Here is a 26,137-nt window from a genome sequence, read left to right on the forward strand (position 1 = left end):
GTTGTCCTTTTCTGGTCACAAGGGACTTCATCTAATTTCTGTTTCTGGGAGCTTTGCCAGGACATTTAGTTCAACACCGAGTTTGACTGGCTGCAGACTGCCCCCAACAACTGGCATTAACAGATACAATAAGATTGTTCTGCATGCCTAATTGAGCCTTGTCTTGTTTGACATCAGGGACATAGTACATGAGTGTCCTCACCCACCTTGTCTTGAGTACTTGGTCAGTGCATAAACCTGTCACCAAAACCAATTAGAATAATTTTAACTGGCAGATATGCTCAAAGCCAGCAGCAGCACTTGTGTGAGGTGAGAGATGAGTGTGAGAGCGCACATACAATCAAAGCAATATAAAAGGGAAGAACACATTGCACTAGTATAAATGTGCACACCAAATAGCTTAAAAAGGGAGACCAATAAAGATAAGTTAAACACATTAAACTATTTGATAAAAAAGCAGTCCTTACAGAATTATTTCTAAGCCTTCATTCTCAGGCTTCATTGATTTGTCATAATATAGGATATGGCCTCCACTAGGTGGGAGTCAAATAGCATGTTTCCTATCAAATCCAGTAATTGGATAAAACATTAATAAAATGTGCACTAATGAACACGACCAAGCCAATAGCACATTGAGACAGTTTACAACACGTCCAAAGTCACAGATGCATCGAACTGTTGCAGATGGAATTCTGGTACTAGAATCTTGTCAATCTTCTATGGCTGAAATGCAAGAAGTGAAAAAGTATGTTATACATTTGTGCAATTCTATAGACTATGGATGGGCAAACAAATATAATCATCCCATGGTATTTAACACATTGTATGCATTATTTAGACGAAGTTGACGTGGGCTATTCAAACATTCACCCATACAGATCTAGACTAGACACACAACCCACAAAGAAATGTTCATAGGCGCACTACAACTTCCGCAAGAAGGCAAACAGAAACAGCATTGGATTGTGGGTAGTATCGTGTCATTTCCTGAATTAGTTTAGAAGTACAATTGTATGTCAAGTCGCATGAGTCCGCAGCTCGTGTATTTTTAGTCGACTCTTCCACTTGGAAGAACTACAGGTTGACTGCTTGCAAAGTTATTACCAGTAGCCAGCAATGAGTTTGAACGAGCATTCTTTGCAAGCTCTGTCTTGGAGAAAACTTTACTTGAGTCGAGCAAAGCTGAAGGCTACGAGCAGAACTTCAGCTCTCCTGTCGGGTTTCGCAATGGTGAGTACCAGGACCCAGTCATATGGGTTGGAGCGGATGACAACTTTGACAAAATGTAGTTATGACGCACTATTTCTTAAAACTACACCTACCGGTAGACTATCCTACCAGCCCGGTCTCATAGACGACGTAACGTAGTAAAGTAAATTCTAGAAACTGAAATTAGTATGATTTGCAGCCTGGTCTCAGATTAGATGTAATATAGTCAAATAAATCAGACATTCAAAATAGTATGATATGTTACGTTTGGTATAGTTATAAGACAGCTGGTTACCTAAGGCAAAAATGAAAGTAGGGTTGTTGGATGGGTGGGTGTATAACGCAAGTTTAAATCTTATTACGGACAACTTTAGCATTTTAGTAAATTAGGAACTTTTGAACTACTTACTACTTTGCAACTACTTAGCATGTTAACTTCTCTGGGATATGTGGGACGCTAACGTCCCACTTGGCCAAAAGCCAGTAAAAATGCAGAGCGCCAAATTCAAATAAACTACTATAAAAATCAAACCTTCATGAAATCACACATGAAAGACACCAAATTAAAGCTACACTGGTTGTGAATCCAGCCAACATGTCAGAATTCAAATAGGCTTTTCGGCGAAAGCAAACGATGCTATTATCTGAGGATAGCAACCCTGCACAAAACGCAGAAATAAAAATATAATCCATGCTTTACCTTTGATGAGCTTCTGTTGTTGGCACTCCAATATGTCCCATAAACATCACAAATGGTCCTTTTGTTCGATTAATTCCGTCGATATATATCCAAAATGTCCATTTATTTGTCGCGTTTGATCCAGAAAAACACCGGTTCCAACTTGTGAAACTTGACTACAAAATATCTCAAAAGTTACCTGTAAACTTTGCCAAAACATTTCAAACTACTTTTGTAATACAACTTTAGGTATTTTTTTACGTAAATAATCGATAAAATTGAAGACGGGATGATCTGTGTTCATTACAGGATTAAAACAAACTGTAGCTAGCCTTCTGGTCATGCGCCTCTAACAAACAGGACACAACAAGTGACCCTGATTCAAAATGGCTGTACTTTTTCATTACACAAAGGAAAAACCCTCAACCAATTTCTAAAGACTGTTGACATCCAGTGGAAGCGGTAGGAACTGCAAGAAGGTCAATTAGAAATCTGTATTCCCAATGAAAAGAGAGTGACCTCAAAAAAAAAAATTCTGAATGGTTTGTCCTCGGGGTTTCGTCTGCTAAATAAGTTCTGTTATACTCACAGACATTATTCAAACAGAAAACACTCTGAAGTTTCTAAAACTATCCAAATATACTAACAATATGCATATCTTATCTTCTGGGGATGAGTAGCTGGCAGTTGAATTTGGGTATGCTTTTCATCCAAACGTGAAAATGCTGCCCCCTATCCTAGAGAAGTTAACTAACCCGTCCCCTAACCTTACCCTTTTAGCTAACCCTAACCCTTTAACCTAACGCCTAAACTTAACCCTAACCCCTAACTTAGCAAACATTAGCCACCTAACTAACATTAGCACCTGGCTAACGTTAGGCAGGTGGCTAACGTTAGCATAACAAATTTGAATTCTTAACATATCATAAGTTTGCAATTGTAATTTGTATCATATCGTATGATGGACAGCCACAAATGAATACATACCATACTAATTGGAGCGTCCTCGATTTACGTTTACTATGTTATGTCTACCCCTGAGTCCAGGTTGCAGCATCCTACCAGTATTTGACTACAATGCTGGATAAACCAAGACTGTTTTGATTGAAAATAACTGGCAAACATATTTAACGATATGCATTAGGCCTACAATTAAATGTATTTCTGTATGAAACTGGTTACATTGCAATTTTGATGCATAGATTTGCATATGCATAGTTGAGTGCATTTAAATGTCTGCAAGTTAAACCACTATGCAAGGCCAGATGCAAATTAAGGATGGCATTAGTGAGTCATATCTAAACCTTAACCTACCACAAATAAACTGCAGCAAATCTGACAGTCACTCACCCACCAGAAAGTTGGACCCAGTACAGTTGTCAGCTGGTCACAAACGCTAGGCTACATCTTCCTGTACAGTCCTGCACCCAATAGAGGGTTGCTAGGTGATGTACGACGCCTCCTGGCGGCCATGTTTGGAAGACCACCGCATCAGTTCTTCTGACAATAACAGCTGAGTGGCTACCCCAAGCTGCATGATAACAGTGCCTAAAACTACTTCATTCATCACCATGGTACATTTTTGTGCAGTATTTGGCTGCTCTAACAAGGCTGGAAAGACGACGTGAAAAAATATTTTTACAGATCATGAAACACCAAGGAGATAAGACTCAAGAACTGTCAAAAAGCAAAGACCCCTTTTTCCCGTCAAGACCTGAACTCAGACAGCTGTTAGTACAGGAGCTGCTCTGATCATTTCATCATTGGAAGAAGCTAATCTCTGCTTCAGTTCCACAATGCCAAGGGGCCTTTGTAAATGCCCATAAGGCTAATGTCATCATACTGATGGTCCAGTGGTTCCCAACTCCAGTCCTCAAGTAACCCCAAAAGTACACCTTTTTATTGATGTCCTGAACAAGCACACCGGATTCAACTTGTCAACTAATCGTCAGGCCCTCAATGAGTTGAATCAAGTATGTTTGTCCGAATCAGGTATGTGTGCTGTTGGGTTGCACTCGAGGACTGGAGTTGGGAAACACTGCTGTAGGCCTATGGCTGCAATGACATAGCCATTATCATCAGCTGCAAAATGGGTTCACATGGCTGTCACTCTCTCTGGATATCAATCAAATAAAACTATTTGGGGCACTTACAACTGATCAAAAAGGTCATGTTCATTTGAGAATACAACACAGCAACAGACAAATCAGAGACAGATTCCCTTCCCCTCTTTATTTCAGGATTGTGATCTGTGATTAATCAACACTGACACTAGTTCATCTTGTATAATAGTTTTAAGTTAAATTTAAACACTTCACTTCGAAGAATCAATACTTTGACTATATGAAATAAAAAGTGTACAGGTAAGCTAACTCGTATGTAAAGGTTTAGACATTTTAGTAACAAGTACCTAGGCTATTATTATGAAAGCATAATTTCATCTTTACAAAAAAGTCAATACCAGAGGTAGCCAACCTCACACCACTGATCCCCAATCTACTTGGTGAGCAGACTTCTATTCCAGCCCAGCAATAGCGCACTTGATTATCAACTAATTTGTTTTGAGAAGTTGAATCAGGTGTATTAGTGCTGGGCTGGAATAGAAGGGTTGGCTGCTCCAATTGTAATAGGTTTATTCGTGTTTGACTTTTTTGAAACTATTTTTATTTACAACATTTACACACAACACATGGTATACAAGGATGTACCCTTATTCTCTTGGGACATTCATTGGGACCTCTTCATCTGCATACAGGGTTTCGCAGCTTACTTTATCTGACGACAGAAAACATCACAAAGAAACAGGCTTAATCATACTCAAATAAGACGGTACTGAATATTATGTTTCTATATCTCTCTTTCCTCATAGTTTCTCTCGCTAGGGACTGGAGCTGGAGAATCTTTTCATAATGTCCTCCTACAACAGTACATACCCTATCCAGAGTAGCCTATTCTATCCCTTTGACAACTGGTGCTGTTAATCCTTTCATCCTCTTCCATGCCATGGCTGTTAGCTAGCTAGCTACAAATGGCTTTCCAGTTTGTTTTTAATTTACGACGATGATGATGATGATGATAAATACAGTGTGTTCGGAAAGTATTCAGACCCCTTGACTTTTTCCACATTTTATTACGATACATCCTTATTCTAAAATTGATTCAATTGTTTTTCCCCCCCCTCAACAATCTACACACAATACCCCATAATGACAAAGCAAAAACTGGTTTTTAGAAATTTTTGCAAATTTATGAAAATAAAAAAAACGGAAATCTAATTTACATAAGTATTCAGACCCTTTAGTCCAGGGGTGGGCAACGTCAGTCCTCGAGGGCCTGATTGGTGTCACACTTTTTCTCCATCTCTAGCAAACGCAGCTGATTAATCAAATTGTATTCTAAAGTGAAGAGCATGATTAGGTGATTATTTGAGTCAGGTGTGTTAGCTGGGGCTGGAGCAAAACTGTGACACCAATCAGGCCCCCCGAGGACTGGAATTGCCCACCCCTTTTTTAGTCAGTGTTTTGTTGAAGCACCTTTGGAAGCGATTACCTTGGCACACCTGTATTTGGGGAGTTTCTCCCATTCTTCTCTGCAGATCCCCTCAAGCTCCCTCATGTTGGATGGGGAGCATCGCTGCACATCTATTTTCAGGTCTCTCCAGAGCTGTTTGATCATGTTCAAGTCCGGGCTCTGGCTGGGCCACTGAAGGACATTCAGAGACTTGTCCCGAAGCCACTTCTGCGTTGTCTTGGCTGTGTGCTTAGGGTCGCTGTTCTGTTGGAAGGTGAACCTTCACCCCAGTCTGAAGTCCTGAGCGTTCTGGAGCAGGTTTTCATCAAGAATTTCTCTGTACTTTGGTCCGTTCATCTTTCCCTCAATTCTGACTAATCTCCCAGTCCCTGCCTCTGAAAATCATCCCCACAGCATCCCCACAGCATGATGCTGCCACCACCATGCTTCACCGTAGGGATGGTGCCAGGTGTCCTCCAGATGTGAACGCTTGGCATCCAGGCCAAAGAGTTCAATCTTGGTTTCATCAGACCAGAGAATCTTGTTTCTCATGGTCTGAGAGTCTTTTTAGGTGCTTTTTGGCAAACTCCAAGTGGTCTGTAATGTGCCTTTTACTGAGGAGTGGCTTCTGTCTAGCCACTACCATAAAGGTCTGATTGGTGGAGTGCTGCAGAGATGGTTGTCCTTCTGGAAGATTCTACCATCTCCACAGAGGAACTCTGGAGCTCTGTCAGCGACCATCGGGTTCTTGGTCACCTCCCTGACCAAGGCCCTTCTCCCCCGATTGCTCGGTCTGGCCAGGCGGCCAGCTCTAGTAAGAGTCTTGGTGGTTCCAAACATCTTCCATTTAAGAATGGAGGCCACTGTGTCCTTGGGGACCTTCAATGCTGCAGAAATGTTTTGGTACCTTTCCCCAGATCTGTGCCTCAACACAATCCTGTCTCGGAGCTCTACGGACAATTCCTTCGACCTCATGGCTTGGTTTTTGCTCTGACATGCACTGTCAACTGTGGGACCTTGTATAGACAGGGCAAACTACCTGCCCTGTATGACACCTACTGCACCCGATGTCACAGGAAGGTCAAAAACGACATCAACAACCTGAGCCACGGCCTGTTTACACCGCTATCTTCCAGAAGGCAAGGTCAGTACAGGTGCATCAAACCCGGGACTGAGAGACATAAGCTTTTTTTTCTAATCTCAAGGTGACTGTTAAATGGCCATCACTAGCCGGCTACCACCCGGTTACGCAACCCTGGACCTTAGAGGCTGCTGCCCTATATACATAGACTTGGAATCACTGCTACTTTAATAATGGAACACTAGTCACTTTAATAATGTTTACATACTGCTTTACACATCTCACAACTAAATATACTGTATTCTACTGTATTTTAGTCAATGCCACTCTGTTGGAGCTAGGAACACAAGTATTTTGTTACACCCGCAATAACATCTGCTAAATTTGTGTATGTGACAAATAAAATGTGCTTTTATTTAATTTTGTGTTCCTTTCCAAATCATGGCCAATCAATTGACTTTACCGCAGGTGGACTCCAGTCAAGTTGTAGAAACATCTCAAGGATGATCAATTGAAACAGGATGCACCGGAGCTCAATTTCAAGTCTCATAAGCAAAGGGTCTGAATACTTACAGTACCAGTCAAAAGTTTGGACACACCTACTCATTCCAGGGTTTCTTTATTTTTCCTATTTTCTACATTGGAGAATAATAGTGAAGACATAACTATGAATTAACACATGGAATCATGTAGTAACCAAAAAAGTGTTAAACAAATCAAAATATATCAGTGATTCTTCAAAGTAGGCACACTTTGTCTTGATGACAGCTTTGCACACTCTTGGCATTCTCTCAACCAGCTTCATGAGGTAGTCACCCGGAATGCATTTCAATCAACAGGTGTGCCTTAAGTTAATTTGTGACCCGATTTCAGGAAACTAGGTGTATGTCGCAAGTCACGACTTCACAGGAGAGCTGTTTGAACGTAAAAAATATTTTCTTATCAAAATGTGTTTTTTGCCAGAAATGCCTTATCGAACATGTGAACATTCAGGTGCCTTAACAATTTTTATGCCATCTGTAAATACAAATAAAGAAGTTAAATTACGATCCTAGTTGGTTTATGTTGCTACTGCTCTCAATAACATTGCTGCCCTGAATTTATCAGGCGCTATCGACAAAGGTCAGTGGGAAAAAGTTGTGATGGACTACTTTCTGGAGGACGATCGTGCCATGATGATCTGAAAATGAATCAGACGATGAGGAAATCCCTGATTTTAGGTAAAAACATTTTCATTTTGAAGAAGACATTTGTAGAATCTTCTGATGACGGTGATGGGGAAGAAACGGCGATCAACAGTGTTTTTGTCACGGAAGAAGTTGACCAAGTTTTGATATCCGTGGAACACAACGGGCCAAACAAGCTGTGCAAACTAAACAGAAACGACACAGGATGTCTTATTTAATGAAAGGGGTTGCAGTCTGCCCTGATGCTTTCATCCATGTATATGGGTAAGAATCTAGCTACAGTTTCAGCTATTATACATTTCTAATTTTGTCAGAAAGTTGTTTTTATTGCAAGTTAAGGCTTGCTGTTAGCTAGCCAGCTGGCTTTGATGGCTGATGTTAACGTTGAACCTAGTTTATTCGGGTAACTTTAGCTATGACAATCGGTTTGTATTGCTAGTAATGTTACTCTATGGATTGGGATTATAGTTACATTTTTAGCTAGCTAACATTAACTGGCTGGCTTGCTAGCTAATATTAATTTATGTGTATGAATTGTGTGTGTTTTTCTCAAATGCCATTTCGCATTGCTAGTTATAGCCTAATGTTAGCTAGCTAACATTGAACCTATTTGGTTAACATTAGGTAGCTATGACAATCTGTTTGTATTGCTAGTTAAAGCTTGCTGTTAGCTAGTTAGCTAATGTTAGATGGCTGGCTATCTAGCTAACATTACGTGTATGAACTGTGTGTAGTGATATCTCAGAATGCCATTTCGCAATCTATTGTATAATAATGCTAAAATATTTTTTTCTGGAATTTCTCTTTCAGCATAAGTAGAACACGACTGGTCTCCTCCACCAGTCATACAAGGAGAATGGTCTAATGCCTCCCATCAAAAAGAGAGCTGGCCCAAGCAAGCAAAGGCAGCAGCGCAGTCATCAACTACATGCACCATTTCTTCACCAACTACAGAGTTGGGGAAACACGGGTGGACCTGAATTGTGATAACTGCAGTGGCCAAAACATGAACACATTTGTGCTCTGGTATTGTGCCTGGCAGACCATGCACGAACTCCATCACAGTCTGGACCTTCACTTCCTGATCACGGGCCACACCTAGTTTGCACCCGACTGGTGCTTCGGCCTCATCAAGCAGGGCTTCAGAAAGACTAGAGTGAACACTTTGTCTGAGATTGCTGGTGTTGTGAAGGACAGCAGTGACAGGGGTCAACATCCAACAGCTGGTTGGACTGGAGGACGGTACGGTGTTGGTGGAAAGCTATGTCTGGCAACAACACCTGACTCCGTACTTCAGGCCGCTGCCACAGATCAAGCAGTACCAGCACTTCAGGTGAATGTCATTTTCATTGTATTGCATGAGGTTGTTCTTCTTGGGAGGTGAATTGATGTTGTAAAGGGTTGTAATGTCTTCAGATTTTTTTGTTGTTGTATTCCCCGTTTTACAGCTTCGATGCTCTGGAGCCTGGTGTTGTCGCCAAGGAGCATTCAGACTGTCACGACCACGTTTCAACTGCTGCGCAACGCTGACATCCTTCCTCCCATAGGTCTGCCTGTACAAGCACCACCTGGACTGGACACAGCTAGACAAACTTATCTTTTTGAGAAGATCAGGGAGTTTTGTGACGAAGAGGCTATGGACATCACATGACCTTCACCAAAGTCAAGGGCAGAACAGAAACAGGCTCTCCGACTATAGATTCCCTTGTTCATGGCGTGGTTCGGGCGGACCAGTCATCAGCACTATGCAGTGCCTCTATTCACATGACACTCTCCTAACACACACGCATACGTTGCTGCAATTTTTTTTATCCTGCTGCTCCACCACTTTACCCCTGATTGTATGCGTGTAACTACCTCGTCTATCACTGATATCGTTATTGATATTGTTCTTGTACATACTGTATATTTTATTTTGACAATATCTATTTCTGATATTGCTACTATGCAAGTAACCATTTGGCTGTACCGTTTACACCTTCTGTTGAGACCCATCCACTTAGCAAGACTTTGATATTGATATACAGTTGAAGTCGGAAGTTTACATACACCTCAGCCAAATACGTTTAAACTCAGTTTTTCACAATTCCTGACATTTAATCCTAGTAAAAATTCCCTGTCTTAAGGATCACCACTTTATTTTAAGAATGTGAAATTTCAGAATAATAGGAGAGAATGCTTTATTTCAGCTTTTATTTCTTTCATCACATTCCCAGTGGGTCAGAAGTTTACATACACTCACTTAGTATTTGGTAGCATTGCCTTTAAATTATTTAACTTGGGTCAAACGTTTCGAGTAGCCTTCCACAAGCTTCCCACAATAAGTTGGGTGAATTTTGGCCCATTCCTCCTGACAGAGGTGGTGTAACTGAGTCAGCTTTGTAGGCCTCCTTGCTCGCACACACTTTTTCAGTTCTGCCCACAACTTTTCCATATGATTGAGGTAAGAGCTTTGTGATGGCCACTCAATACCTTGACTTTGTTGTCCTTAAGCCATTTTGCAAAAACTTTGGAAGTATGCTTGGGGTCATTGTCCATTTGGAAGACCCATTTGTGACCAAGCTTTAACTTCCTGACTGATGTCTTGAGATGTTGCTTCAATATATCCACATAATTTTCCTTTTCTCATGATGCCATCTATGTTGTGAAGCGTATCAGTCCCTCCTGCAGCAAAAGACCCCCACAACATGATTCTACCACCCCTGTGCTTCACGGTCGGGATGGTGTTCTTCAGCTTGCAAGCCTCCCCCTTTTTCCTCCAAACATAATGATGGTCATTATGGGCAAACAGTTCTTTTTTTGTTTCATCAGACCGGAGGACATTTCTCCAAAAAGTACGATGTTTGTCTCCATGTGCAGTTGCAAACCGTAGTCTGGCTTTTTTTATGGCGGTTTTGGAGCAGTGGCTTCTTCCTTGCTGAGCGGCCTTTCAGGTTATGTTGATATAGGACTCGTTTTACTGTGGATATAGATACTTTTGTACCTGTTTCCTCCAGCATCTTCACAGGGTCCTTTGCTGTTGTTCTGGGATTGATTTTCACTTTTCGCACAAAAGTACATTCATCTCTAAGAGACAGAACGCGTCTCCTTCCTGAGCGGTATGGCGGCTGCATGGTCCCATGGTGTTTATACTTGCGTACTATTGTTTGTACAGATGAACGTGGTACCTTCAGGAGTTTGGAAATTTCTCCCAAGGATGAAGCAGACTTGTGGAGGTCTACATAAAAAAAAAATTCTGAGGTCTTGGCTGATTTTCTTTTGATTTTCCCATGATGTCAAGCAAAGAGGCACTTGGTTTGAAGGTAGGCCTTGAAATACATCCACAGGTACACCGCCAATCGACTCAAATGATGTCAATTAGCCTAATAGAAGCTCCTAAAGCCATGACATAATTTTCTGAAATTTTCCAAGCAGGTTTAAAGGCACAGTCAACTTAGTACATGTAAACTTCTGACTCACTGGAATTGTGATACAGTGAATTATACGTGACATAATCTGTCTGTAAACAATTGTTGGAAAAATGTCTTGTCATGCACAAAGTAGATGTCTTAACCGACTTGCCAAAACTATAGTTTGTTAACAAGAAATTGGTGGTTCGGTTGAAAAACTAGTTTTAATGACTCCAACTTAAGTGTATGTAAACTTCCGACTTCAACTGTATATATAAAAATGAATATTGATATGTGGTCGTAACATTTTGTGACATACGGTCACATGATATCGTTGCGGTATCAAGTGTCCACCACACAAACATATGGCGCATGCATCTGTTTATGTACTGTACATGTGCACCTCACTCTGGTTTCAACTCAGTTTGCATGGCCTTAACTTATGTATGGAATACTATGTGATATGTGCAACAGTACTGGTGTGAAGGCATTTGGGCATACTTTAAAGTATTTTTTGAGGTTATCTGTACATTATTTATATTTTTGGAAAATTTTACTTCACTACATTCAGAAAGAAAATGTACTTTTTACTCCATACATTTTCTCTGACACCCAAAAGTACTTGTTACATTTTGACAGGAAAATTGTCCAATTATCACACACGTAGAGAACATCCCTACTGCATCTGATCTGGCAGACTCACTAAACACATGCTTTGTTTGTAAATTTTGGAGTGTGCCCCTGGCTATCCTTCAATTTAAAAAAAACTAAATAAATTGTGCCATCTTGTTTAAGATAAGGAATTTGAAATGATTTATACTTTTACTCAAGTATGACAATTTTGTACTTTTCCACAACATGATGTGGCTGGGGGTTATAGCAATTATTTCACATGACCCATCAATTCAGACAAGTGTGTCTGGGTAAGCGTCATCTAATATTTATAAACTATTTTTATCTGGACACTTTCTGTTTACCTGGAATTTTTTCTTGTAGGCTACCACCATTTTTAGTCTTAATCTTTACTACACTACTCACTGTTTAGTGCATGACCTCATGTGAATCCTTAAAGAGATGGGTGGGGCTTGCTTAAGAGGGTGTGAACAATGCTGAATGGGCGTAGACAAAGGAGAGCTCTCCAGTAGGTACCAAAACATTCAAGGGCCCTTTTCTCAAAAGTGAGTTTACAAATGTATCAACTTTAAAAGCAAAATTACTTTCCCATTGTTCCAAAATGCATGCTGTGTATAATATACCATTTTGTAGCTTTGAGTCTACTTTTATCCAATGTAAAAAAAAAAATATATTTTTTTTTTAAAACATCAAATTTTGCTACGTAAGACCGAAACCAGGTGGTGAGTCACATTTGTGGAATTTCTTTCCTTAATGCATTTCAGTCAATCGGTTGTGTAGGGGAGGTATACAGAAGATAGCCCTATTTGGTAAAAGACCAAGTCCATATTATGGCAAGAACAGCTCAAATAAGCAAAGAGACAACAGTCCATTACTTTAAGACATGAAGGTCAGTCAATCCGGAAAATTTCAAAAACTTTGAAAGTTTCTTCAAGTGCAGTCGCAAAACCAGTCAAGCGCTATGATGAAACTGGCTCTTATGAGGACCTCGACAGGAAAGGAAGACCCAGTTACCTCTGCTGCAGCCCAAATAAATGCTTCAGAGTTAAATAACAGACACATCTCAACATCAACTGTTCAGAGGAGACTGCGTGAAGCAGGCCTTAATGGTCGAATTGCTACTACTAAAGGACATCAATAATAAGAAGAGACTTGCTTGGGCCAAGAACACAAGCAATGGACATTTAGAATGGTGAAAATCTGTCCTTTGGTCTGATGAGTCCAAATTTGAGATTTTTGATTCCAACCGCCGTGTCTTTGTCTTCCAACATGGCGCCCGGTGTGGTTGCTAGGTGATTTGTAACACAACTGCAACCCCTCATATAGAGAAAAAACATGGAATTGTCACATGCAGTTGTTGAGATTTAAATTACATCATTGTCTTTGTTCAGATTGTTCTGATTCCTCATCCTGTTTGCACGTTGCTCTTTCAGTCAAGCTGTAACTGTGTGAAATCGTGTCTCTTTCAGGTGGCTATGGTGGAGGTGCAGCTGGAAGAAGATCATGTGTATCCCAAAGGGCTGCTGATAGCCTTCAGCGCCTGCACCACTGTCCTTGTGGCAGTGCACCTTTTCGCCCTGATGATCAGCACCTGCATCCTGCCAAACCTGGAGGCCGTCAGCAACGTTCACAACTTGAACTCGATCAACGAGTCGCCCCATGAGCGCATGCACTGCTACATTGAGCTGGCCTGGGCCTTCTCCACTGTCATCGGCACCCTTCTCTTCCTGGCTGAGGTGGTTCTGCTGTGCTGGGTCAAGTTCCTGCCCCTCAGTCCCTCAACCGTTAAAAATAGCACCGACAATTATGGAAGGGAGGCAGCCATTGTCTCCACCTCCATTATGGTGCCGTTTGGACTGGTTTTTATTGTGTTCGCTGTGCACTTCTACCGCTCTCTTGTCAGTCACAAAACTGACCGTCAGTTTCAGGAGCTGGAGGAGCTGTCCAATATCACTCGGCTGCAGAACCAGCTGGACTACAGGGCAGAGACAACCAGTCTGCAGCCCTCCTCCGCCGACTTCCCCTAACGGGAGCACACACAAGTAGGGAGTTGGAGCAGTACACAGCTGTAAGAAATGTATTATTGACTCGTTTTTTTTGTATCTTTGCATGAGCACCATGAAAGGATACTTTATATAGTAATATCATATTTCTTCAGATGTTTTGTATTGGGATTTGGACTCTGCTCTAGGCTTTTTTCTACTTGTGTAAATAGTTGGGGAGAGGTCAGAAGAATTTGCTTTGTATTGTTCACTAGTTTGGACTCAAGCCACTTTTTTTTTTATTTTGCTGCATGTCTATTGTCTTCCTAATGGCTTCAGAAACAGATCTGAATAGCTGAATGTGAGTGAGCATCTGTGTGAAATTGGTTTTTAAATGTTTTGTACATCTTCATTACATAGATGATATTTGTAGTTATGTCACATACACAACTACACTAAGTTCTGTCTATGGTGGCTGGGAAACACAAAGTGTGGGATGAACATACTGTAAGATAACATTTTGTGAAGTAGTTCGATTTTAATTTAACAAAATGATAACCGGCCAATTTCCATGAAAGGAAAACTGGTCAGGAGAGCATAATATGTAATAACTGCTGTAATAGTGCTGGTGCAAGGGAAGAGCAGAATTTAGATTTTTAGTCAGTCTGGAATATATATTTTAATATTTTAAAGTCAGTACAATTGATCAGATTTGCTCTGATGGTCATTTGATGAGTTAATGTATTTTAAGCACGCTACTGTTACATGATAGACAAATGCAAGTGTGGAATTTGAAATGTACACTACCGTTCAAAAGTTTGGGGTCATTTAGAAATGTCCTTATTTTTGAAAGAAAAGCAAATTTTTTGTCCATTTAAAATAACATCAAATTGATCAGAAATGACTTGGAAACGTCAGATTTTTTATGGAATATCTGCCCATTATCAGCAACCATCACTCCTGTGCTCCAATGGCACGTTGTGTTAGCTAATCCAAGTTTATCATTTTAAAAGGCTAATTGATCATTAGAAAACCCTTTTGCAATTATGTTAGCACAGCTGAAAACTGTTGTGCTAATTAAAGAAGCAATAAAACTGCCCTTAGACTAGTTGAGTATCTGGAGCATCAGCATTTGTGGGTTCGATTACAGGCTCAAAATGGCTAGAAACAAAGAACTTTCTTCTGAAACTCGTAAGGCTATTCCATGTGAGAAATTGCCAAGGAACTGAAGATCTTGTACAATGCTGTTTACTACTCCCTTCACAGAACAGCGCAAACTGTCTCTAACCAGAATAGAAAGAAGAGGAGGCCCCGGTGCACAACTGAGCAAGAGGACAAGTACATTAGAGTGTCTAGTTTGAGAAACAGATGCCTCAAGTCCTCAACTGGCAGCTTCATTAAATAGTACCCGCAAAACACCAGTCTCAGCGTCAACTGTGAAGAGGCGACTCCGGGATGCTGGCCTACACTACACTGTGTTTCTGATCTTTTTAATGTTATTTTAACAGACCAAAAATGTGCTTTTCTTTCAAAAACAAGGACATTTCTAAGTAACCTTAAACTTTTGAACGGTAGTGTATTTGTTTATCCTTTTCCTCGACATTATGTAATTATTAGACTGGTTGGGATATGGTTCCCAATTCCTCATGTCAGGTTGAAATACCATCTTCAATGTGAAGTACTTTTCTTAAAGATATTGTAAAGCTCTGTTTGTTTTGCATTTATGACAAATCACAAGTAGCTTCTAGAGAAAATACTTCAAACTAGAGGTCAAATTAATAAATGCATTTTTATGGAGGCAAAATATTCAGATCTTTGTCTTCGACCTTTTAATGTGATCCAAGTGCACATATTTACTTTCATCAAATAACGGCACATGATCTTCTGTTTTTATTATTTATGAGTCAATTGTGAATAAGTGTTCTCTATTTCATATGGTTCACCAACCAAAGGACATCCAGCCAACTTGACACAACTGTGGGAAATATTGGAGTCAACCCGGAACGCTTTCAACACCTTGTAGAGTCCATGCCCCGACAAATTGAGGCTGTTCTGAGGGCAAACGGGGGGGGGGGGGGGTGCAATTCAATATTAGGAAGGTGTCCTTAATATTTTGTACTCAGTGTATACTGTATGATGATTGTAACATCCCCCTTAAATGCCATTTGAGGCCAAGATTTGTAAGAGGTCTTTGAGTGCCTGGGGCTTATGAAACCCCACACAGTTATGTTTACTATATGAATACACTGCATTGTCTGGTGCCAAATCATTGTCTTATACTGTAACTCTGTTACATTGTGGTGAGACTCCAAAGGGCAGAGGATTGGAATGACCTCTTTATTAGACAATCATTATACATTTTGTATATTTGATTACGTTATGCATAACAACCCTATGCCTACTGAAAATCCGTCTTATGTTGCTTCATTTATTCATATTAAAGTTTTAAAAAATACTTATGCGATGTACTTTGAATTACTGTTTGAGTCAACCTTCTTTTGAATGAAAAATATTGGATGCATCAATATGGAAAACAATGGTACCTTCAATTATTTGCAATGTCCTGCTCATGTATGCTCAAATTGTTGAAGACCCAATTTCCTCATTTGTGGGTCTATAACTTGAGGGCATTGTCCGTTTCTTTTAAAGAAATACATTTTGAAGATATGTCAAGAAATAGCAGGAAGGAAAACCACACAAAGGAAGTGGGTTAGCAGAGGGGGAAATTCAGTGGACAGGCAGCATCAAAAGTGTAAGAGGACTTGTCGTAAGGGAGGAGTCATCTGTGTTTTCCCTGAGAGTATAGGGCTAGAGCACTGTCTATCAGGAGCTCACGGTGGTGGATAGCATTATCTCTTGGGTCACAGAAAGGCACAGAATCTTTTCCATTTTGTCTTCCTTGTTACTGCAATGGCTCGTTTGATAGCCTCTCTGAATATGTCCTCCACATTCTCCTTGTATTTGGCTGAACACTCCAAGTAGAGGTCAGCGTTGATCTTCCTTTTGGTCTCTTCACCCTGCTCAGATGGAGGGAAGAAAAAAAAAGTGATATTTTTAATTGAGAGAGGCCAACAAAACATTACATGACTATTCTGAGCTAACTCTTCCTGTTGAGTTTTTCATCTGATTTCAAATGGAAAATATTGCATGACAAAGGTTCCCTGCCTGACACAAACTAGCCAAAAATAAAATGTCAGAAATAAATTTAGTCCAGGAGAAAGGGTGATTCAGAATTTTGATTATCACTCACAGATTTGGGGTGAGTGGGGATTTGCATTGTCATTAACATCATCCCATTACTGCTATTGATCTTTTGAAGGTGTTTTTGATTCAACCCTTCTGCTCAAAGTCTACCTTTCCCAACAAACCACTTGTATTGCATTTTCAATAAACCCAATACTAATGAGATATGTAAATTGTACGGCAGATAGACATTGAATATACTGTATAAATTATACATAAGGCTATGTAGGAGATCTACCTGGATGTATGTGATGGGGTTCTCGCCTGAAGACCACAGTTTCTTTTCCAAGACCTTGTCTTTCCGCAGGTCTGTTTTGCATCCTACCAGGATAATGGGCACGCCACGGCAGAAGTGATGCACCTCGGGGAACCACTGAAAGATATGCTAAACAGAGTTAGATATTCGAAACATTCTATGTCATGCAGTGAAAATACATGTATAGTCAGTGGGATCTTTGTACAGTCCATAGAATAATCCCTGTGAGGGTGACTGCATCTACTTGAAATACATGTCTGATTGTCAGCTGACATTGTCACCTATCTTCAGGTACATTAATTATGTTGTAGATGTCATGAAATTTATGGCACTGTATGTTCATGTTTCTTCCTCCTGTGGACTGAAACAGACAGATGAGTAGTAAAGTATGAAGAGAAGTGAGTGCAGTACCTTGATTAGCAAATTGTCATAACTTGAGGGGCAAGTGACATCATAGCAGATCAATATCAGGTTGGCACTCTGATAAGACAGAGGGCGTAATCTGTCGTAGTCCTCTTGACCTGGAATACACAGAAATAGATGTGTATTATTAATCTGTCATGAAAATCGCATAGCAAAAAAAATAAAAACTCAAGACTAGTTGGCTACTTAAATCAATGCCAGCCTTATCTGTTATTCCTTTATCTTTATTTAAAATCTACTATGACTCAGTCACCCTCACTTAAAGTACAGTACATTATTATGATTCTTTAACAACCAGAGGGTGTCTGTTATTGCATTTCTAAGATACTGTAGATCTGACTACTTATGAGCACAACACGCCCACTAAAAACTCAGGATACCTGTTCAGCCAAGTGTTAGTGCACTGGTGCTCTCAAAAGCATGGATATGTAAGACCTAACCTGCAGTATCGTAGATGTTCAGACGAAACTCAGCGCCTCTGTACCTCACGTTGGCGACACATTTTTCGAACACAGATGGAACATATTTCTGAAAGATATAGACAAATTGAGTTAAGGCCAGTTATTTCAGAGATGGTAGCTAAAAAGGTTTAAGTTAACTTTGCTCTTTTTGTCATCTCATGTGCATATATAAAATTGTGTTGTCACTTACATTCCTCACAGTAATTTGTCTACATGCAGAGTAATAATAGTACCTGAATAAATAATGTAAATAGATACCCTTTTCCCTGAAAAGTGTAATAAGAGAAGAGAAGCAGCCAGCTTTGTCAGTTGTCTTACCTCTGGAAAGTCTCCTTTAGTGCAAACCTGGAGTAGAGAGGTTTTCCCACATCCACCATCACCTACTATCACAACCTTAAATTCCTCTCGCGTCCTGGTATGCCCACTGCTCCCCCCGGACATCTTCTCTGAGAAGCTAGATGAAAATGTGGCAAAAAAGCCTCCACTTGTTGAAGGAGATAATGGAGGCAGACACTTGAGAACAATAAATGGCAGAAAAACCTGAGTAAGAAAACTAGCTTAACCTAGTGAGTTAATAGCACTGGACTACCGGTCCATTGTCACCTTCTACCAGTGGTTTTAAGGAGGCTCCTCTTGATTGAGTACCTACCCCTCCTATGAAAGAAACCCCCCTTCTTTCCATTCCTGAATGGACACATTACCAACGCCTCATCAAGGAACACAAAAGCCAGAAAAGATTTAATCAAAAGGAAGATTAACCTATCTACCTGACAATCTCTTGTTCATTAGCTGCAGAACTAAATCAACTGTTAGCAGGAGAGTGAACAAGTGGAAACACTTAATCTATGTCCTGGAAACCAGCCAAGTAGCATTATGGCTATATGGTAGAATTGGCACTGTTCCTCCCTTTCAAAACAGATTGAAATCATATGTCACCTAGTGGATCAAATGTTAAGGGATGATGTACATTATTCAGATAGTAGATCCTTTATGTGCTAATGTCTAATGCATAGTGTACTTGTTTGTAGAATCCAATAATTTCTATCTTATATAAAATCGAATAAAAAAAAAACAGTGATCCCACCTCACTGTAAGATGTTTGTTTTCATTTTGCCACCTGATGAATGACCACACGGAGCGCCAATTCTAGGACCAAAAGGGTTCTTAACAGCTTCTACCCCCAAGCCTTAAGACTGCTGAACAATTAATCAAATTGACCCCCCTATTTAGCTCGTCCTCCCTGCAAACAATAATGAATCATTAAGATGTCCCCGGGACGTCACTAAATGGTCACCCAAAGTCATCAGGATGTTGAGTCCCCTGGAGTTTTTGTCTAGTTCCCGGTTTGTCTTGGGGAGGTTTTTAGAACATTCTTGGGATGTTGTGTCATAACCCCCTGGAGGTTTTTGTCCTAGTTCCCGGTTTGTCCCAGGGACGTCCCCTGATGGTTGCAAAGAAACGTTCTCCCCCCACCAAAAAAAAAGTTTTGCCCAGGGCACGCACATCCTAGTTTCATTAGACATCACCCCTCGTTACTGTCACCAAGTCTATCAAGGCCCTGATTGGTGAACCACTGATCCAGCTTTTAACATAGTGTTTTCAGCTTACATATTTGACACACAAGATTACATTGTGTATGTTTACATGTCCTTGCCTGGGATTCAACCTCACAACCTCTTGGTTCACAGCATGTCAATCTTCCTGCTACACCACCATGTCTGTATCATTGACTGATTTCATCTGTAGGCATTTTCCTATACTTTGCACTTCAAAGTACATCTCAGCTCTTAAAATACACTGAATAAAAACGAATATATCTATCAGACATAGGGATTCAGGAGTAACATTAAAAGAGAATAATATGCCCCACCAACATTAAACAACTATGCTGAAAACTCTAACTGAAATGCAGTGGTGGAAAAAGTACCCAATTGTCATATTTGAGTAAAAGATACCTTAATAGAAAATTACTCAAGTAAAAGTGAAAGTCACCCAGTAATATACTACTTGAGTAAAAGTCTAAGTATTTGGTTTTAAATATACTTAAGTATCAAAAGTAAATGTAATAGCTAAAATATACTTAAGTATTTCAAGTAAAAGTAAAAATAATTTAAAATTCTCTATATTAAGCAAACCAGATGGCACCATTTTCTATTTATGGATAGCCAAGGGCACACTCCAACATAATTGACAAACAAAGCATGTGTTTAGTGAATCCACCAGATCAGAGGCAATAGGGATGACCAGGGATGTTCTCTTGATAAGTACATGAATTTGACCATTTTCCTGTCCTGCTAGCCATTCAAAATGTAACGAGTACTTTTGGGTGTCAGGGAAAATGTATGGAGTAAAAAGTACACTATTTTCTTTCAGAATGTAGTGAAGTACAGAACCCCAAAAAACTGCATAAGTAGTACTTTAAAGTATTTGTCCTGAAGTACTTTACACCACTGCTGAAATAAGTAAATTAAATCAATGAGATAAGTGTCAGATTAACAGATAACTAAAATACACACGTATGTGGACACCCCTTATATTTGTGGATTTGGCTATTTCAGCAACATCGTTGCTTACAGGTGTATAAAATCGAGCACACCGCCATGAATCTCCATAGACAAACATTGGTAGTAGAATGGCCTTACTGAAGAGCTTAGTGACTTTCAACGTGGCACCGTCATAGGATGCCACCTTTCCAACAGTTCGTTAAATTTCTGCCCTGTGAAGTGGAAACTTCTAGAAGCAACAACGGCTCAGCCACGAAGTGGTAGGCTACACAACACTCACAACCAAGTTCCAAACTGCCTCTAGAAGCAACATCAGCACAATAACTGTTCATCGGGAGCTTTATGAAATGGTTTTCCATGGCCGAGCAGCCTAAGATCACCATGCACAATGCCAAGCTTTGACTGGAGTGGTATAAAGCTCACCACCATTGGACTCTGGAGCAGTGGAAACCCGTTCTCTGGAGTGATGAATCACGCTTCACCATCTGGCAGTCCGACGGAAGAATTTGGGTTTGGCGAATGCCAAGAGAATGCTACCTGCTCGAATGCATAGTGCCTACTGTAAAGTTTGGTGGAGGAGGAATAATGGTCTGGGGCTGTTTTTCATGGTTCGGGCTAGACCCCTTAGTTCCAGTGAAGACAAATCTTAACGCTACAGCATACAGTTACATTCTTAACAATTCTGTGCTTCTAACTTTATGGCAACAGTTTGGGGATGGCCGTTTTCCTATTTCAGCATGACAATGCACAAAGCGAGGAATACAGAAATGGTTTGTCAAGATCGGTGTGGAAGAACTTGACTGCAATGCACAGAGCCCTGACCTCAACTCCATCGAACAAGTTTGGGATAAATATGAACGCGAGCCAGGCCTAATCACCCAACATCAGACCTCACTAATGCTCTTGTGGCTGAATGGAATTGAGTCCCCGCAGCAATGTTCCAACATGTAGTGGAAAGCCTTCCCAGAAGAGTGGAGGGTGATATATGTTATAGCAGCAAAGGGGGGGACCAACTCCATATGCCAATGATTTTGGAATGAGATGTTCGACAAGCAGGTTTCCACATACCTTTGGTCATGTAGTGTAGCAAAAGAGTGCAAGCTGCAAAGCTAAGTGCAGAGAGGTATTATAGGTAATGAATGTGTAGGAGACTTCTGAAATTCTACAGACTTTGTGGCACAGAACTACGAAAAGCATAACCCAAATCCACAGGTTGTGAGTTCAAATCCCAGGTGTGGTCATATTGAAAAATCAGTACTAAGTGATCATGTATTCATACTGTCATTGATGAAAGGTTTCTACACTATTTTAGCTGAACAGCGTACCACTTACGTTAAACCCCCCATACCATTTCATTACTTATAATGGTAGGGGACACCTAGGACCATCACATGACAACAACCTCCAGGGGAACATTACACAACGTCCCAAGAACGTCCTAAAAACATCCTTGGGGACGTCACCGTGACAAACCGTGAACTACACAAAACCTCGAGGTGACCATGACAAAGTCCCAAGACCGTTTAGGTGACCTCCAAGGGACCATTAAACAACATCCTAAAAACGTCCTCTAGTCGTCCCCGGGACAAACCAGGAACGAGACAAAACCTCCAGGGGGCCATGACACAACATCACAAGAATGTTCAGGGGACAAAGTGGGTACTATAAAAAGGTCTCCCAGAGAATGTTCCCTTCGGACCATCACATGACTTCCTACTAGTAAAATGAAAGTCTTGAGAACATCCTGACATGGTCCTCAGTGACGTCCTGGTAACTTACAGTGAACGTTCCCTTGGGACCATCACGCGACGTCCTAAGGACTAGTAAAATGAAAGTCCAGAGAACATCCTTTAAAAAGGTCATGACAGGGTCCTCAGTGACATCCTGGTAATTTACAGGGAACTGCACTAAGGTGCCCCAGAAAACATTCCCTTGGGATCATTACGCAACGTTCTTAGAACGTTCTCAGAACGTCAGTGGGATAACTTCGATTTCTAAATGGCCCTGTTTTTCAACAATAATTGTGTAAAGGCGGGGATGCAGAGCTGTGTTTAAAGAAAAGTGTTTTCTTTAGTTCCTCAACGGCACATCTAGGAGAGCTCAGAAAACCACCTAATAGTTGAAGACGCTTCTTTGAGTCATAAAAGTGCATTGAACTTATTTAGGAACTGTGCACACTTTGAAGAGGTGAGGACCTCACTGAAACATTTTGTGTCTCATGTTGCACTTATTCCCTATTTTCCAAGAATATTCTTATCCCCTATTTTCCAAGAATATTCTTATGTTACAGAATATATCCAGAATATTTAAAGACTTTGTAAATCAACAAATGTGGCAAAAAGTACAGTACATTTCAAATGCACATAAAATCAACAGTGTAATGTTTGGATTCAGGTGAACTGTTGTGTACTGAACTGGTCTAATAAGTTTCCCATAATCTTCAAACTTATTTTTCAATTGCTACCATGCTTATGCGTTTCATATTTATTTCTGTAAGAAACATTTCAATTTAGCCCTATCCATATAGGCTAATACCAATGAGTATAAGGGGTTATTAAATATTCCTTCGTAGACAAAATGGAATTAAAGCCAGACTAAGTCAGTGGCACAGATGGAAGCAGAAGATACAGTACATAGCCCACAAATGTTGATATTTGGTAGTGTTGACAACCAAATCCAAAATTAAATCAAATGTTATTTGTCACATGCTTCGTAAACAGGTGTAGACAACAGGGGAATCCTTACTTGGCCCTACCCAACATTACAGAGATAAAAAAAAAAAGAGAACTAAGAGAAAAATAATAACTGAAGGAATAAATACACAATGAGTAATGATAACTTGTTTATACACGGGTTAGCAGTACCAAGTCGATGTGCAGGGGTACGAGGTAATTGAGGTAAATACAGTGCCTTCAGAAAGTATTCTTACCCCTTGACTTCAGTGGAGGCTGCTGAGGGGAGAACGGCTCATAATAAAATGCTGGAACGGAGCGAATGGAATGTATTTGATACCTGTCACATGTGCTCCCTCTCCGGCCTCTATGTCACCAGGCTGCTCGTTATGGCCCACACCTGTCATCATCGTTACGCGCACCTGCGCGTCATCATCACCATCTATCACTCCAGTGCTTAATTGCTCAATTGTAATTACTTCGCCACTACGTTATTGCCTTACCTCCCTAATCTTACCTCATTTGCACACACTGTATATAGACTTTTCTATTGTGTTATTGACTGTACATGTCTTTATTCCATGTGTAACTCTGTGTTGTTGTTTGTGTCGCACTGCTTTGCTTTATCTTGGCCAGGTCGCAGTTGTAAATGAGAACTTGTTCTCAACTGGCCTACCTGGTTAAATAAAGGTGGGGGAAAAAAGAAAACAAAATCAGACTCACCTGGACTCCATCACTTCCCTGATTACCTTCCCTATATATATCACTCCCTTTGGTTCCTTCCCCAGGTGACATTGTTTCTGTTCCAGTGTCATGTCTGTGCGTTGTTTGTGTTTCTTGTTTTGTATTTAATTTATTAAAACACTCACTCCCTGAACTATCTTCCAGACTCTTAGCGCACTTGTTACAATACCATTCCGCTTCAGCCACTACCATGAGCCCATCCTCCCCAATTAAGGTGCCACCAACCTCCTGTGCTTGACTTACTCCACATTTTGTTGTGTTACAGCCTGAATTTAAAATGGGAGACATTTTTCTCACCCATGTACACTCCATAGCCCATAATGACAAAGTGAACATTTGTAGTTAGAAATGTTGGAAAATGTATTGAAAATGAAATACAGAAAGATCTCATTTACATAAATATTCACACTCCCAATACTTTGTAGAAACACTTTTTGGCAGCGAATACAGCTGTGAGTCTTTCTGGGTAAGTCTCTAAAAGCTTTCCACACCTGGATTGTGCAACGCTTGCCAATCAAATTGATTGTTGATCGTTTCTAGACAACTGTTTTCAGGTCTTGCCATAGATTTACAAGTAGATTTAAATCAAAACTGTAACTCGGCAACTCAGGAACATTCACTGTCTTCTTGGTAAGCATCTCCAGTGTAGATTTGGCCTTGTGTTTTAGATTATTGTTCTGCTGAAAGGTGAATTAATCTCCCCGTGTCTGGTGGAAAGCAGACTGAACCAGGTTTTCCTCTAGGATTTTATCTCTGCTTAGCTTTATTCTGAAAAACTCCCCAGTCCTTAACGATTACAAGCATACCCATAATATGATGTAACCACCACTATGCTTGAAAATATGGATGTGTTGTGCTGGATTTGGAATATGTTTTATTCTGTACAGGCCTCCTGTAATTACGAGTAGCCATTAAACTCTGTAATTGTTTTAAAGTCCATTGGCCTCATGGTGAAATCCCTCAACGGTTTCTTTCCTCTCCGGCAACTGAGTTAGGAAGGACGCCTGTATCTTTGTAGTGACTGGGTGTATTGCCACAGGAGGCTGGTGGCACCTTAATTGGGGAGAACAGGCTTGTGGTAATAGATGGACTGGTATAAGTGGAATGGTATCATATTTTTACCCATCTACCAATAGATACCCTTCTTTGCAAGGCATTGGTTGGAAAACCTCCCTGGTCTCTGTGTTTGAAATTCAATGCTCGATTAAGGAAACTTACAGATAATTGTATGTTTGGGATACAGAGATGAGGTAGTCCTCCAAAAATCATGTTCAATACTATTATTGCACACAGAGTCCATACAACTTATATGATTTGTTAAGCACATTTTTACCCCCAAACTTTTTTATGCTCGCCATAACAAAGGTGTTGAGTACTTATTGACTCAAGACATTTCAGCGTTTCCTTTTTATTTAATTAGCAAATATTTCTAAAAACATAATTCCACTTTGACATTATGTGGTATTGTGTGTAGGCCAGTGACAAAAAACATCTCAATTTAATACATTTTAAATTCAGGCTGTAACACAACTAAATGTGGAAAAAGTAAAGGGGTGTAAATACTTTCTGAGGGCACTGTATAGATAGGGTTAAAGTGACTAGGCAACAGGATAGATAATAAACAGTAGCAGCAGCGTATGTGATGAGTCAAAAGAGCTCTCGACCCGCACCACTACAGCCCTGTCGATGTGGATGGGGGCGTGCTCCGCCCTCCATTTCCATTAGTCCACAATTAGCTCCTTTGTCTTGCTGAGTTGAGGGAGAGGTTGTAGTCCTGGCACCACACTGCCAGGTCACTGACTTCCTTCCTATAGGCTATGTTATCATCTTCGGGGATCAGGCCAACCACCGTCGTGTCGTCAGCAAACGTAATGATGGTGTTGGAGTCATGCAGTCGTGGGTGAACAGGGAGTACAGGAGGGGACTAAGTACACAACTCGGAGGGGCCCCCGTGTTGAGGGTCAGTGTGGTGGGTGTGTTGTTGCCTACCCTCAACACCTGGGGCCGGCCCGTCAGGAAGTCCAGGATCCAGTTGCAGAGGGAGGTGTTCAGTCCCAGGGTCCTGAGCTTAGTGATGAGCTTGGAGGGCAATATGGTGTTGAATGCTGAGCTATAGTCAATGAACAGTATTCTCACGTAGGTGTTCCTCTTGTCCAGTTGGAAG

General features: G+C 40.6%; 2 protein-coding genes across 3 annotated transcripts; one reads left to right on the plus strand and one right to left on the minus strand.

The window, feature by feature from the left end:
* The first annotated feature begins 971 nt into the window (after window positions 1–971).
* Window positions 972–16,125, plus strand: LOC111958192 (calcium release-activated calcium channel protein 1). Its single transcript, XM_023979390.2, has 2 exons — window positions 972–1,230; window positions 13,158–16,125. The coding sequence occupies exons 1-2, from the start codon at window positions 1,117–1,119 to the stop codon at window positions 13,713–13,715; spliced, it is 672 nt and encodes a 223-aa protein (XP_023835158.1). The 5' UTR covers window positions 972–1,116; the 3' UTR covers window positions 13,716–16,125.
* Window positions 13,946–23,867, minus strand: LOC111957919 (rho-related GTP-binding protein RhoF-like). 2 transcript variants are annotated; one of them, XM_070436842.1, is made up of 6 exons: window positions 23,487–23,867; window positions 18,372–18,507; window positions 18,033–18,120; window positions 17,581–17,690; window positions 17,152–17,286; window positions 13,946–16,690 (listed from the first exon to the last, which is right to left on the minus strand). In XM_070436842.1, exons 2-6 carry the CDS (start codon window positions 18,492–18,494, stop codon window positions 16,532–16,534), a joined length of 615 nt encoding a protein of 204 aa, XP_070292943.1. In that variant the 5' UTR covers window positions 18,495–18,507; window positions 23,487–23,867; the 3' UTR covers window positions 13,946–16,531. The 2 variants fall into 2 exon arrangements, with proteins under 2 accessions (XP_070292943.1, XP_023834788.1); XM_023979020.2 differs by having other exon boundaries at window positions 13,946–16,687; window positions 23,487–23,863.
* Window positions 23,868–26,137: the final 2,270 nt, after the last annotated feature.

Source organism: Salvelinus sp. IW2-2015, linkage group LG33, assembly GCF_002910315.2.
Source record: "Salvelinus sp. IW2-2015 linkage group LG33, ASM291031v2, whole genome shotgun sequence".
Lineage (NCBI taxonomy): Eukaryota > Metazoa > Chordata > Actinopteri > Salmoniformes > Salmonidae > Salvelinus > Salvelinus sp. IW2-2015.